We start from the raw sequence: 14,868 nt of genomic DNA, 5'->3' as shown, positions 1-14,868 counted from the left end.
TGATGCCACCCCACCTACTCCACAGACAGACACACACACACATACATAAATATAATATAATACACATGGGGAGGAAACACTAGAGGCAAAGTATTTAAGGAAAGTAAAATAAAGATATAAAATAACGATAAAAGGATTAAAATCAAATGCTAAAAATAAGATAATAGAAATTTAAGAAAAAAAAACAGGATAATAACGTGGGCCGTGATAATAAAAAGATGCCTCACAGGGAGTTTTCGTTCGGACTTTAGGGATAATTAAAAGACCACCAGAGGACCTGAGGGACCTGAAGGTTCATAAAATTAAAGCAGATCTGATAAAATATTCAGGACCATTAAGAGACGGCTAAACTAATAAAAGGATCACGATAAAATGTTATGAGGCAAACAGGAAGCCAATGCAGAGACTTTAAACTTGGTGTGATGTGTGCATTTTAAAACAGCTGCAGATTAAATGTTTTATTTGCACTTTTCTGCAGCGGGAGTACACCGGCGTAGACACAGCGGCTGCCACTGCAGGAACTGGTCCACCCTTCACGCCACACCTCACACAGCAGATCGCAGCAGCACAGCACACACTGCGACACCACGCCGACACGATCCAACACTCCTCTCCAACCTCGAGGGCTCCTTGTAGGCTACCTGCAGCTGATAAGCGACAACCAGCTGCAACTGCGAGAATGACTTCACAGCATACACCTGGAGAGAGAGAAAGAGAGGAGAATTATATTTACAGAAAGGGAAACAAAATTCAGGCCATATGGCTCTACTTCCTTCAAGTGCCTGTGGCTGCACTACATCAGGTACTGCAGCTTATGTTAAAACTACTGCAGCCCCGGTAGCAAACATATTGGTTATTTTGGAACATTTGGCGGCAGTCGTCTGAAGATTTTATTTTTTTGGCCTGCAACAGAAGAACAGAGGCCACAGGGGGAGGGATTGGGAGCTAGTAAGAGATGTGATTGGGCGTCAGTATGGAAAATGAACCAACGGACCGCTGACCGTGCTTTCTGGGCCGGTACGTTGGGCCATGGTTTTAACAGTTATATAAATAAATAATTTACGTTAAACCGGCCCTAAAAATGCGTCGGCCCAACAGGCATTTGCCCAGTATGCCAAATTACCAGTCTGCCCCTTTTTTAAGAAGAGCAGACAATCATTTTATTTCCTTTTTCATACAATGACTTTAGTGTGGCAAGATCCATTAAATTTACATAAAGGTAAATATACGATTGTAGAAATCTCTTTTCATCATAACACAAACGTAACAGCAAGAATCTGTACACAAACATTTGTGACGAAAGCATTAACAGGACAGGATCATTTTTTCAGAAAACCTGTTTCGATTTTTTTATCGGTGGAATCTTAAGGACTGAAGGAATATAAATAATCGAGGAACGGACTTAACAAGCGCTTCAAAGTCAGCACTTTTTTTTCATCTCTTCTTTACCATGCCGGTAAATCTGAATGAATTAGACTTTGGGGCTCATTGACTCTCTACAATGAACTGAACGATTGAATTGTGGAGAATCTAACCAATCAATGTGGAGCATGTCCATATGACACAAGTTTAAACATTTATATTTGAATTCACAATTTTAGCAGCTTAGAAGCAGCTGAAGTGGCAACCAATTGATTTTAGGAAGTTTTAAATACATCCAAATAACTTTTACAAAAAACAGAGCAGGCGTCTTATTGAAACCTGCGTTTATTTGTCAAAATGTGTTCACAGCAGGATTTATTTATGAAGTGAGCATCACATCAACATGTTGTTGTCATATTTCTAATTTATTCTGTATTAACGGAGACAAAAGAGGTTTGTCATTCACAACACACGGTTTTCCTTCAGTGGCTTTGTGTTTGGATCTGTTTGGACGGGTCATTAAAAAAAAAGCTTCAGCAGGATATTTTCATGAGCCTCTGATGTGATAATAACAAGCGCTTCATTAAAACTCTGCTCTGTGTGAAGCACACTCCCTCATACACATCAAATATGATCAGCTGGTTTCAGGAAACCAACTAACTAAACTTCATCTTCTGCCTGAAATCAAGGAGCCATGTTTCTAAACGGCCTTAGCGACAGTAACTAAGGGGCGGGGCGCCGTCACAGCGAGAACGCGGAGGCTCCGCGGGATCCGGAAGTGCTCCGAGACCAGAATCCAGACTCAGTCCAGGACAACACGGTCCACCAGTCACAGCGGAGACCTGCAGGACGATGGAGAACCAGAACCCGGACCACAGGAGCCAAACAGCAGCCTCGTGCTCTGATAGCACCGATGTTCAGGTCAGTGTTCATGACTTCATCACGAGACTAAAGACACGAGGAAGAGTCTCGAGGGTCCGTGTATCATCCGTTCATTCTGTTGTTAGAGATCAGAGCCTGAAAACCCGCTCCAGGGTTTGTGTTGACGTGGTTTGATTTCCAAAGTGTCTCCGTGATTCCTGTTTTCATCTTGAAGAGAGGAAGCTGAAAGAAAAACTCACGAGCGTTTCTCTTTTCTTTGTGCTGTGAGTTTCCCGCGTTGCGCATGCGCGGTGCAGCTCGTGTTGCGTCGGGAGCGCGCAGCAGAAACAATGCTGGTGAAAAGTGAAGCGGAGTCATTATATTTCCTCGTGTGTTGTCAGTCTGTCTGCCTCTAATCAAACGGAGCTTTGAGACAAGAAGAAAGCGCTGTGAGTGACAGGAGGCGGGGCTGTGTGGGCACTGCAGGAGGAGAGTCCGGCTGAGGACTCAGGGGGCGTGGCGTAAGGCCTTTTCTGTCACGTCGCACAGACCACAGAAGGCTAAAGCCAATCATAACAGACTATCCAACGAAGGTTAAAATGAAGGGCAACTGGACTTGGTTGAAGATACTGGAAGACGTTTCGTCCCTTATCCAAAGGACTTCTTCAGTTCTGACTGACTGGCAGGGAAACTCAGCTATTTAACCTCAGTGGGGTCGTTATCTTGGGTCATCGATACCGCTGGTTCGTTAGTGTTCCTTGTTGCTGTGACGACAGTCGTTACAGTCGTTGAGACTACCTGTGGCCGAGACTGAACGACCATCGTTGGTATCTTCACCTGAGGCCAATAGGTTACGTTTGTTGAGTTTCCTGGGAAGTGATGAAAGGACAGCATTGTAAGTGGGGGATAAGTGGTGGCGTAGACCCCCTCCTCTGTTCAATGACGGCTTCTCAACCCTGGTGTAGATAGCTTCCTTGACACCTCTTTCAAACCATCACCAGGTGCACATTTTAGACAGAGAAGATGGATGGTTTGAAAGAGGTGTCAAGGAAGCTATCTAGAGTCCAAGTTTAACCTTCGTTGGATAACTATGACCTGGATGACTGAGAATCTTCATAGACATCATAACAGACTCTACCGTGAGGGCGTGCCATGGGACTGCAACAGTCCGCAGTCGGACGTAATTGCACTACAGCGGTGTGCAACGATGTACATAGCTGCTAGTCAATATCGATTGATTAGACCAGGTTTTTGTTGTTCAATGGCACTGTTGTTTTCGATGTGATCGCACCTCGTTTTTACGGCCAACAATCCCATGGGTGCACAGATGGGCGCAAGGGCTATTTAAACAATGTAGGTGCTGGAAAGGAAAATGAACCATTTTGTTATATTTATTATTTGATGTTATAAACCTCCTGCCACGAGGGGGAGCCATGACGCTGTCAATTTGGCGCTGCCAGAGGTGCAACATAGGACAGGAGAACGTTTTTTTGACTTTGCAGACATGGTATGAGGAATGAAGGTGGAGTTATTGTATTTTGTTTTAGTTCCGTCTATGAATGTACTCTGTGTATATATAAACTGTATGAACCTAAAATAAATCCTAACCGAAGAGACTGGGCTAATAAAATCGCCTGAGAGTCTTGAGAAAACATGGTGTGACATTAAAAAAAAGTTTTTCTGACACACAAATCAAGGCGATTGTGAGGTACAAGAAATCACATGGTTATAATATTCCATGGTGCTGTTCCATCAGGTTGGTCTTTCTCATGCTGGGCCCATATGGGCAGATCTTTGTGTCAGCAGAATCTGAATTGCTGGACGTGAATAATTGTAACATGTTTTTAATGTTTGAAAACATAATTGGTATTGTTTTAACTTGAATAATTGTATTAATAATTTGAAACTGAATTCCAAGAACTTTAAACTGAATATACTGAAAACTGAAAATTTAAGCCACCGTGATGTGCGCTCATGTTCACTGCAGTGATTTTACACACAAAAACTAAACCCGATCACTAAATGGTGATAAATGTCTACTATCAGGAATCTGTAGCATAAATCGTCTGAAAGTCTGAATCTGCCTTCTGACATTATCCTCGCTTTGTGCTGGCAGTTCAACAGCTGCGGTTCTCCGTAACTGACCATGAGTGTCTGTGGTATAAAGACCCTCACCTCTGCACTCGGGGGGCTGATGAAATATTTAGCGGACATTGATTTGAGATTTCATTTGGCACTCGGCTTATCTTTTAATTCAATTAAGAAAGTACAGAGCCCCCCCTACGCCCCACTTAGTAAAAAAATTCTAATTACCTCATGGTCTCAAAATAATCACTAACAAAACTTATGTTCAATCATACACTCAGTCCTTCCTCCACTGAGGAAGCTTACTCAGGTTCATTGTTCGAAACTCACGGACCCCAGCCTCCCACCCCAAGCAGTTGTTTAACCCACTGGATAAACTGGCTGGATAAAAGCAACATAATTTAAGTCATGTAAGTAATGTGACAAATGACTAAGTCACCGGTAACACAGCCACTCTCCGTGTTGTTTCTACTTGCTCCGGCAGACTTTTTTGTTAACAGGGGAGCTGCAGAGCGCTATCTGGTGGGCAAAATATGCAACACTCGTGGCATGAGTCAAGGATCGGACTCTCGGCTGAGAGTCTAAACACAGATGCCGATTTCAATGCAAAACTCATACACTGAACTAAATTATAAATACAACACTTTCGTGTGCCTATTTCTCTCAAATATTTTTCACTAATATTTGCAAACAATATTTGTTATCTTTTGTGTACAAAGAGAAAGTCTTAGATCTTTGAGTTCAGCTCATGATGAAAGGGGGGATGAATGGGGGCAAAAACAAAAGTGTTGCGTTTGTATAATTTTGTTCAGTGTACAGTGCCTTGCGAAAGTATTCAGCCCCCTTGAACTTTTTCGACCTTTTGCCACATTTCAGGCTTCAAACATAAAGATATAAAACTGTAATTTTTTGAGAAGAATCAACAACAAGTGGGACACAATTATGAAGTGGAACGAAATTTATTGGATATTTCAAACCTTTTTAACAAATAAAAAAACTGAAAATTGGGCGTGCAAAATTATTCAGCCCCTTTACTTTCAGTGCAGCAAACTCTCTCCAGAAGTTCAGTGAGGATCTCTGAATGATCCATTGTTGACCTAAATGACTAATGATGATAAATAGAATCCACCTGTTTGAAATTAAGTCTGGTATAAATGCACCTGCTCTGTGATAGTCTCAGAGGTCCGTTTTAAAGTGCAGAGAGCATCATGAAGAACAAGGAACACACCAGGCAGGTCCGAGATACTGTTGTGGAGAAGTTTAAAGCCGGATTTGGATGCAAAAATATTTCCCAAGCTTTAAACATCCCAAGGATCACTGTGCAAGCGATAATATTGCAATGGAAGGAGTATCAGACCACTGCAAATCTACGAAGACCCGGCCGTCCCTCTAAACTTTCAGCTCATACAAGGAGAAGATCAGAGATGCAGCCAAGAGGCCCATGATCACTCTGGATGAACTGCAGAGATCTACAGCTGAGGTGGGAGACTCTGTCCATAGGACAACAATCAGTCGTATACTACACAAATATGGCCTTTATGGAAGAGTGGCAAGAAGAAAGCCATTTCTTAAAGATATCCATAAAAAGTCTCGTTTAAAGTTTGCCACAAGCCACCTGGGAGACACACCAAACATGTGGAAGAAGGTGCTCTGGTCAGATGAAACCAAAATCGAACTTTTCGGCAACAATGCAAAACGATATGTTTGGCGTAAAGGCAACACAGCTCATCACCCTGAACACACCATCCCCACTGTCAAACATGGTGGTGGCACCATCATGGTTTGGGCCTGCTTTTCTTCAGCAGGGACGGGAAGATGGTTCAAATTGATGGGAAGATGGATGGAGCCAAATACAGGACCATTCTGGAAGAAAACCTGATGGAGTCTGCAAAAGACCTGAGACTGGGACGGAGACAATGATCGACAACATAAAGCAAAATCTACACTGGAATGGTTCCCAAATAAACATATCCAGGTGTTAGAATGGCCAAGTCAAAGTCCAGACCTGAATCCAATCGAGAATCTGTGGAAAGAACTGAAAACTGCTGTTCACAAACGCTCTCCATCCAACCTCACTGAGCTCGAGCTGTTTTGTTAGGAGGAATGGACAAAAATTTCAGTCTCTCCATGTGCAAAACTGAGAGACGTACCCCAAATGACTTACAGCTGTAATCGCAGCAAAAGGTGGCGCTACAAAGTATTAACTTAAGGGGGCTGAATAATTTTGCACGCCCAATTTTTCAGTTTTTATTTGTTAAAAAAGTTTGAAATATCCAATAAATTCGTTCCACTTCATGATTGTGTCCCACTTGTTGTTGGTTCTTCACAAAAAATTACAGTTTTATATCTTTATGTTTGAAGCCTGCAATGTGGCAAAAGGTCGAAAAGTTCAAGGGGGCCGAATACTTTCGCAAGGCACTGTATCTCCCAATAATGATGTGAGCTGCGTTTATGGTTGTAGATAGCTCGCTCCACCATGACATCTCACTTACTGTGTTTCTCTCTGTATGTCTGTTTGTTGTTATAGAAACGGAGGGAGGGACTCAAACGTCACCGCTGTCAGTTCTGTGACAAATCCTTCACAAGATCTGGATATTTAAAGATTCATCAGAGACATCATACTGGACAGAAGCCGTACACCTGTGACCAGTGTGGGAAAGCTTTCACTCAATCAGGTGACTTAGAAAGACACAGACGTGTTCACACTGGAGAGAAACCGTACAGCTGTGACCAATGTGGGAAAGCTTTCAGTAGAGGAGATGATCTAAAAGTCCACCAACGTGTTCACACTGGAGAGAAACCATACAGCTGCGACCAGTGTGGGAAAACTTTCACTAGATCAGGTAGTCTAAAAGTCCACCGACGTGTTCACACTGGAGAGAAACCGTACTGTTGTGGGCACTGTGGGAAAAGTTTCATTAAATCAGGTTCCCTTATGAAACACAAACGTGTTCACACCGGAGAGAAACCATACTGGTGTGAACAATGTGGGAAAGCTTTCACTCAATCAAGTGACCTAGACAGACACAGGCGTGTTCACACTAGAGTGAAACAGTATAGCTGTGACCAAGGTGGGAAAGCTTTCACTGAGTCAGGTTTCCTAGAAAGACACAGACTTGTTCCCACTAGAGATAAACCACACAGCTGTGAACGGTGTGCGAAAACTTTCTCTACATCATGGAAACTGAAAATCCACCAACATGTTCACACTGGAGAGAAACCGTACAGCTGTGACCAGTGTGGGAAATCTTTTTCTCATTGTAGTAACCTAAAAACGCCACCAACGTAGTCACACTGCTTAATTTTGAACATTTTTCAGAGACATGCTAGCTGTTTCCACCTGCCTCCTCTTCATGCCCTGATAGCAGAGATTTTATATTCTGAGCTTCAGTAACAGTAACTTTCTATTATGTTATCAATGCTATAACTATATACTGTCGCCCTCCCCATTTCTTTTCTTTGAGGAAGTAAACTCTTGAGACTTTGTATACCCCCCAATAAAAAAATAAAAGTGGAGTCGGGTTTAATCCTCGCAACGCTTTCCTTGTGGGTGTTTTATCGCTGGACAACTGCTAAGTATTCACACACAATGCAAATAAACACAACCTGCAGTTATTACAGCTGTATGAACCCAAAGTATCATTTTACTGTGATTTAACTACAATTAACGGATCAAATTCCGCAGGAAAATATTTTGGTTGTCAGAGCATAATCCAGTCCGACTGCAGCACTGCCCCCGGCTCTGTCCCCGTAGCTTAGCAGCTCTTCGTCGGTCTGCAGCCTTTTACTCCTTCGCTGTACCTGGTACTCTCCAAACAATCCTCTGAAGCGGTCTGTGATGTCCCGACAATCTCAAGGAAATGACGGCTCTCCGCGTCTTTACATTTACATTGTATGTAAACGCACTGCCCCCAAAGCTCATTTCTTTTTTTGGTCTGAAAGCACCATGGGGCCTCTCCCCATACAAAAGACAGAATGGTTTAGTCTGCCCCACACTAGGATTCATCTCTAAACAGGCTTAAAGAGCAGAGTAACTGCTGATGCAGGAGCATTGATGTTCCTTGACAGTCACGTCTGTCCCCAATTAAGGGACCAAAAAAGAAAAGAGACTAAGAAGGCAATGTGAAGGGAAACAACTTCTAACTAATTTACTTTAAAATAAAGGTGAGCACAATCACAATTAATAGTGTAAGCTAATATTGGAAGCAATCTAGCTTGACGTCTATTTGTATAGTAGGCTAGAACAAAAATTATCTGAATCATAAATTAAACTTTCTAAAGCTTGTATTCTTTGCTTTTAGACCTATATGCCTTTGAACAAATAACTTACACTGTGGTCTCAAAGACAAAGATAAATTAAAGCTGCAAGCAGCGTTGGGCGGGTCCTCGCACGTGGAACACGTCCGGGTGTGAGCCGGCCACGTTCCATATTCTGGAGCTCTGCCGGTGCGGCTGTGAATTTGCTAGGCGGTTCGCACGCTGCATGAAGGTGTTATACGTCACTTCCTGTGTCCCATAGTGCTACATAGCACTTGCCGCTATGAATATAAATTAATTTTGGCTTTTTATATGTATTCGGGGTGGGAGAGTTATCAAGCACGTAAAGTTTTGTTCAGATGTGAGCATGTACACTACACAAGTTACAACAACTTCCTGTGTCATGGCGAAGAGTTGATATTTGACGCCACGCCACGGACACGCCCATTGACGAAAACTCACAGATAGCACAACTTTTCATCGTCAATGCCTTTAGAAGGCACAGCAGAAATTTGAAGTCAGTCGGACTAAATCCCTAGGAGGAGTTCGTTAAAGTACGGAGTGTGTAAATCATTGTTGTATGTGTGACATGTTGAGAATAAAGATGCAACCAAGTCATAATATTTTTACAAGATCTACCTGCCTTATATACTCGTGCTATAAATGATCATATTATTTTCATGTGTTTTAATCAGTGATAGACTTGATAGCTTCAACATTGATCTTTTTTTTTTTTTTTTGAGGCTCAGGCCTTATGACGCCCATGTTCTACATTACATCAGCGAATTATGCTTTATTCTTTCAAACTTGGCGTAGCTTTAAGCACTCAGATTTTTCTTATAAGTCACTCTAACTAAATCCCACAGTTGTTTGTTAGCTGTCGTACATTAGCTTTGCAGCTAGCGATGTCCTCTCACTTTCCCTCTCAATCTCCTGCTCTGTTTGTCAAATATTTAGCTATTCCTCTGACTCCTTTACTGATCCTGGTACCTGTAATAAGTATAGTTTGTCGCATTGGAGGTGAGGCATCATACATTTTTAACTCTGCTCCGCACCACGGAAACTCAGTCTTTAGCTGCTATAGTTGGCCATCCCCAGGTTGCCAGCGCAGACTGAGGTGTCTCCGGTTAGCTGATCTAGAGCACGAGTCAACAACCGGAGAAAGATCAAGGAGGACATTAGCATCTGACACCAGAGAACATCTGTGAACAGAGACAGAGGTTACCATCTCCACCTGAATACAACCACGTGTTATCATGTGACTGTCCTGGACTAGAGTCATGTGATGACCATAAGAAGGCCATGGGATGTGGTCAAAAGCTCCAACAAAGAGGTAGTATGTGAGGCCTGAGTTTAGACTCATTTATTACAGATGTGTTCCCCAAAGTCAAGAAGGAAGCTCCACGCTGGATGAAATATTGTTTGTTGTTGTTGTGTTTTAAACATATTTTCCATATTTTATATCTGTATTTACTGTTTTATTTTCTTTTGTTTATACTTTGAGTCAATAAATATTATTGACACATTTCATGTTCATTATACATAAAATGTGTGACCTTCCCATGTCTTAAAAACATGAACACCTGATGTAAAATCTGGCTAAATGCGTTATGGATTTTGATCTGCTGTTATTTCTGTTGCTGAATGTGCTTTTGAATCTGTTGAGCTCTGTTTCAGGTTTGTCTTTGATTAATGAACAGAGAGACACAAAACCAAACTGTAAGAAAGAGACTAAAGAAGGGGAGTTTCTGCTGAGTTCTGAGATCAACGTCTGCAGTACTCGGTACGCTTCAAACAAACTAGTCATGACGTCTGTTTATACCTGCTCCAAATATCAACACTTGAAGACAGGGCAAAAATCACAAAGTCCAACTGTTTAAGAGGCCTGAACCAGGTCCACTGGAGGCCTCTGGGTTTAACTGCTGTGGTTTGATCCAGTGAGGAGGAAGAGGCGCTGAATAAACAGGGACTACAAAACCACTACAGACCACATTTGTGTTCAGTCTGAACAAACCTTTGTTCTTGTGAAAGTCTGATGAATCAAATATTATTGCGTCTTCATTATCTGACTCCATTTTAACAGCTGGCTGCTTTCTGTTCTGTCAGTAAATGTGTTGCTTTCTGTTTAACTTGCATCCTGCCAGGGTTGGTGCTGTAATAATCTGAGCTTGGAGACTTGAGACTTGGACTCAAGTTCTTTTCAATATTCTCATTAAATTAGTCGCCACAAATAGAAGCTTTGACTCATCGTTTGAAACTGGAAGTTCAATGAACTGTTTCCTTTCAACAAGAATTGTTGTTCTGTTGTAATTAGTGCAAGCGCAGACCATTAACTGTTTTACAATTGGTAATGACCCAGGCTGACCAGGGATTGGACGATGGTTATGATGACATTATCATCATCACCACTGTCTCCATCATTCCTGAAATGCTCAGTAATCCAAGAGAAAAGTTGTGGTTTCAAAGGAACCAAAGGATCCAAGGCAAGTCTCTCGTGGTTATTACGAATGTTGTATCACTTGCTGTGTTCAATCCAGGTGGCTTATAAAACTACATAGCTATAAGGACTACTGTAACTGTAACTCTGTAGCTCTCCAGTTTATCCTGAGGGACGAACAGACTGACAGTGACAGGAAGCAGCCAGCAGGAGGCAGCAGAGGAGCTCCAGTTTGTTCAACAGATGATAGTTTTCACTTTAAAGTCACTGGAGGAGCAAACTGTGTGCAGAGGGTTATATCCTGTTACCTTTAATAGAAACAACCAGTCCTCCTATAATGGAAGATCAGCAGCCCAGTAAGGTTGTTGTTATTTGATTAAACGCCAGTTTATTATGAAATAAACAGCATGTGAGCAAAATATCAACTGAAATCACATGCATCCCACACTTCACAGACCCACTCATCTTCCAGAGTTAATAATAAGGGTTGGAAAAGCTTCTCTGACCTTGCCAGCTTAACTCCCCCTCTTTAATGACCGTACAAGTGTCAGTTTTGGAGACTGGCCAGCCAAGACAAAACTTCTCCCTTCTGAAAAGATGGTCTTACCTGGATAACAGTCACAAACTGAGGTGATGAACTGGGTTTTCTCTTTGATTGTTCTAGTGAGGAAAAGAGACTGAACACACAAAGACCTTCCTCTTAGCCTGATGTGATCAGAGATAAGAGGCCAGATACCGCCATAAAAGATGGAGAGACTGTTATTAAAGAAACAAAGATACAAACTTTGATCAATGTCGTAGGAAGAATTCGATACAGGAACCGAGCTAACCAGAACTTGTTACGTTACATTTACAGTTAGTCACTTAACTGACTCTTTTATCCAAAACGACATACATTTGCTGTATGTCAGAGGTCGCACGCCTCTGGAGCAACGTAAGGTTAAGTGTCTTGCTCATGGACACATGGTGTCTCGCAGTGGACTCGAACACATATTAGTTACACATATCCACTAATACTGAAGCTTGGTTTGGTGTTGTCTGTGTTGCACTGAGCTCCTCTCTCTCTCCATCTGTATGAAACCATATCCCATTAATACATAATACTAACTCGACTTCTTCCCTTTCCCAAAGTCTTGTGCTTTTCCTCAATCCTCCTGTTGCTTTCTGTAGATGTTGCTGGTTCTGGGTCTGTGGTCTGTGGAGAGAAGCCTTTTGGCTGAAGAAGAGGAAGCAGACAAAGTGAGTTCATTTCTGATTTGGATTCACACACATGGAATCATTTCCATTTGCTGAATCATCATGAAGATGTTCAGAGCCTCTGCTGCTGTTGTTCCCTTTTACACTTCTGCAGGAATAGCAATATTATATTTTCCACTTTTCTGTCCATCAGATCAGCCGACCAATCAACAAGCAGACTGTTTCTGCTGGATGATGGAGGAGCTCGGTGGATCTCTGGGTCACCGGCTGGAGGACAAAGAAAGCAGAATGACCCAGAGACAACATGCTGCCTATGAGGACGTCCCAGCAGAGACATGGAGGGGAGGGTTACACCATCACTACACATCTGTGTGTTGAAAAACAAACTTCACGTGCCACACACGTCTTTCTCCAACACTTCCTCGCTTGTTGTGTGGAGACATTTGTCTGTCCAGCTTCCTGTGTTTGACTCTAGTGTAAGTGGAAGGTGCTGACTGTGATCAGAGCTAGGGCTGGGCGGTATATCGGTATATAATGTATACCGATATAATTTCAAAAGAAATATGAAATTGGACAATACCGTTTATACCGATATAGTTTGATGTTGAGGTGATTAATTAGTTTCGTCAAGTCCTGCCAGCGTTTGCTCCTCTCTCTCCCTCACTGCAGCCCCGCCCCTCCCTCTGCGTCTGCACTCAGCTGTCTACTCACAAACTCTCAACAAGATGGACTGAGACACAGTGCAGGTCGACACTGTTAAAGACCTGGCTTGTAAAAAGAAAAGCACGGTTCAGTCAGTGTTTCGCACACATACACTTCCGCGGGCCGCCCAGGTTAGACGACACACTGTTGCATTTATCAGAGAAACACGGTGATTACGTTTCAAGTCGCGACACTGGACACACCAGTCAGATGTTATTTGTTAGCTACCACGTTAGTTTTGTTCTGATAGGCTACTTTGTCGGCACACCTCCGCAGCATGCAGCTGCTGCTGTGAAGGGAATCACCGGAGGAAAAGTCCAGAAGACTTTTTCTTTTCGGTGACTTTATAAAGCCTAGCCTACTACTGATGGAGAAAGTCACCGAAGCGGACAAACAGGGAGAGAGAGACGTAAAGCACCTTCTCCACTGCAAGGTACCACCTCGACTCGCCTCGACTCTACTCGCCTTCTTTTGGTTTTCCTTTGTGTAAAAATTGTACTTGTACCTGCTACCAGCTACTTTTTTCGTATCACCTCCGTCTTATCTGTCTTTAGATTCTGAGTAATGTTGAAACATTTTAACTTAAATCAAGAGACAGCTGTGTGTGCGTCGCATTAATTGCGTTTTGATCAGTTGTGTGTGGCGTCTCTATGACGACCAGCTAGATTGAGGGGTGCTATCTCTGGCCTGGGTACTGTCTGCAATGGAAAACGGAGGACGGCCAACTGAATCTTTAGAGAGCTGTGAGAGTGCTTTAGAAAACGTGATGGAGCAACTGACAAAAAGTGGAATATATTGAGTGTGAGAATAAAACACAAGCAGAGTTTCCTCCAGTGTGAGACCTCTGTCCAGTACAGAGGACCTAAACCACAAGGGACCTTCATGGACACTAAAAGTCTCCAAAACAACAACAAGGACATGTTTCAGTCCAGATCCCAGAGCGGATCAACATGTGACATGACGCTGACCTCACTCTGACATCACTGATTAATAGAAATCAGTAGTGAGTGTGTAGACTGGGTGTGAGAGTCGGTAGAGTCAGAGTGAAGAAGAAACTAACAAAGTGTCCTCCTGTCTTCATCCCTCCATCTTCTGCTTCACCTCCCTTATCTCTCTGATCCAGCGTCAGATCGGATAATTGATCGGTCATCAGTGGAGCTGCTTCTGTTCCTGGTTCTTTCCTGCAGGAGAGGACGTTTCTCTCTCTACTGATGTGTCTGCTAGACCAGTATCGTCCTTTGTCTCCATCTGTGGGGGATTTCAGGGTCAGACTGAGGTCTCCAGCAGGTCTTCCTTCATCTCTGTAGTCTCTGTAAAACTGGTCCTGTTGGTCAGAATAATCAGAGCCGTTCTGAGGTTCTTTCTGCCTCAGAAAGTTGTTGTTTGGGAATATCCCGGCTAATATTTGACATATACCAGTCTGTGATAATCCAAAATAACTCATCATTTCTGTTGATTCTCCTTAAAAACTAGGTGTAATTTCATGTAAACGAGGTCTACTGCCCAAAAAGAAATGAAAAACTTGTGTTGATGAGTTGGAATGAAGTTGGCTAAAGCTGTAACACAGAAGTGGGTGATAATTCATACTTCATGTTTTATAAACAGTCAAACCGGACCGGACAAAAGTGGCACGGTCGAAGGGAAGATGAAATAAAAACACGGGTTTAAAGCTGAAGGACCAAACTGTTGTTCTGTTTGACTTGTTGTTGTTGACATCTCCTCATTTACTCTGGAGTGATAAATCTTCAACACATTAGACTTCACTCTGTCCTCAGTCCTCACACATGGAGAAAATTGGCCCCACTCTGCCACATGGGGGCGCTGTAACCAAAGTTTTCTGCCTGGTGAATCCATCAGTCTCACAGCTTTAGATCCATTTTCATGATGCTGAGTGGAGAAATGCTTTCTGTACATTGGAGGTTGTATTTACAGTTTTCTCCTCAGAGGATATTCATGCTTCTCAAAAT

General features: G+C 42.6%; 1 protein-coding gene across 1 annotated transcript in view; it reads left to right on the top strand.

Moving 5' to 3' along the window:
* LOC119912750 (zinc finger protein 271-like) overlaps positions 1-14,868 on the top strand; it is a 73,561-nt gene that overhangs the window by 54,765 nt on the left and 3,928 nt on the right. The window contains exons 2-4 of the mRNA XM_038732040.1: positions 2,052-2,283; positions 6,836-7,571; positions 11,049-11,062. Of these exons, the coding sequence (XP_038587968.1) occupies positions 2,215-2,283; positions 6,836-7,571; positions 11,049-11,062 (819 nt within the window). The 5' untranslated portion in view covers positions 2,052-2,214. The remainder of the gene's footprint in view (positions 1-2,051; positions 2,284-6,835; positions 7,572-11,048; positions 11,063-14,868) is intronic.

The sequence above is a fragment of the Micropterus salmoides genome, unplaced genomic scaffold (assembly GCF_014851395.1).
Source record: "Micropterus salmoides isolate LMB-PRFRI ecotype aquatic unplaced genomic scaffold, ASM1485139v1 Ms_hic_scaffold_2, whole genome shotgun sequence".
Lineage (NCBI taxonomy): Eukaryota > Metazoa > Chordata > Actinopteri > Centrarchiformes > Centrarchidae > Micropterus > Micropterus salmoides.
Note: the sequence above shows the minus strand (reverse complement) of the source record. Positions and strands in the feature narration are given on the sequence as shown.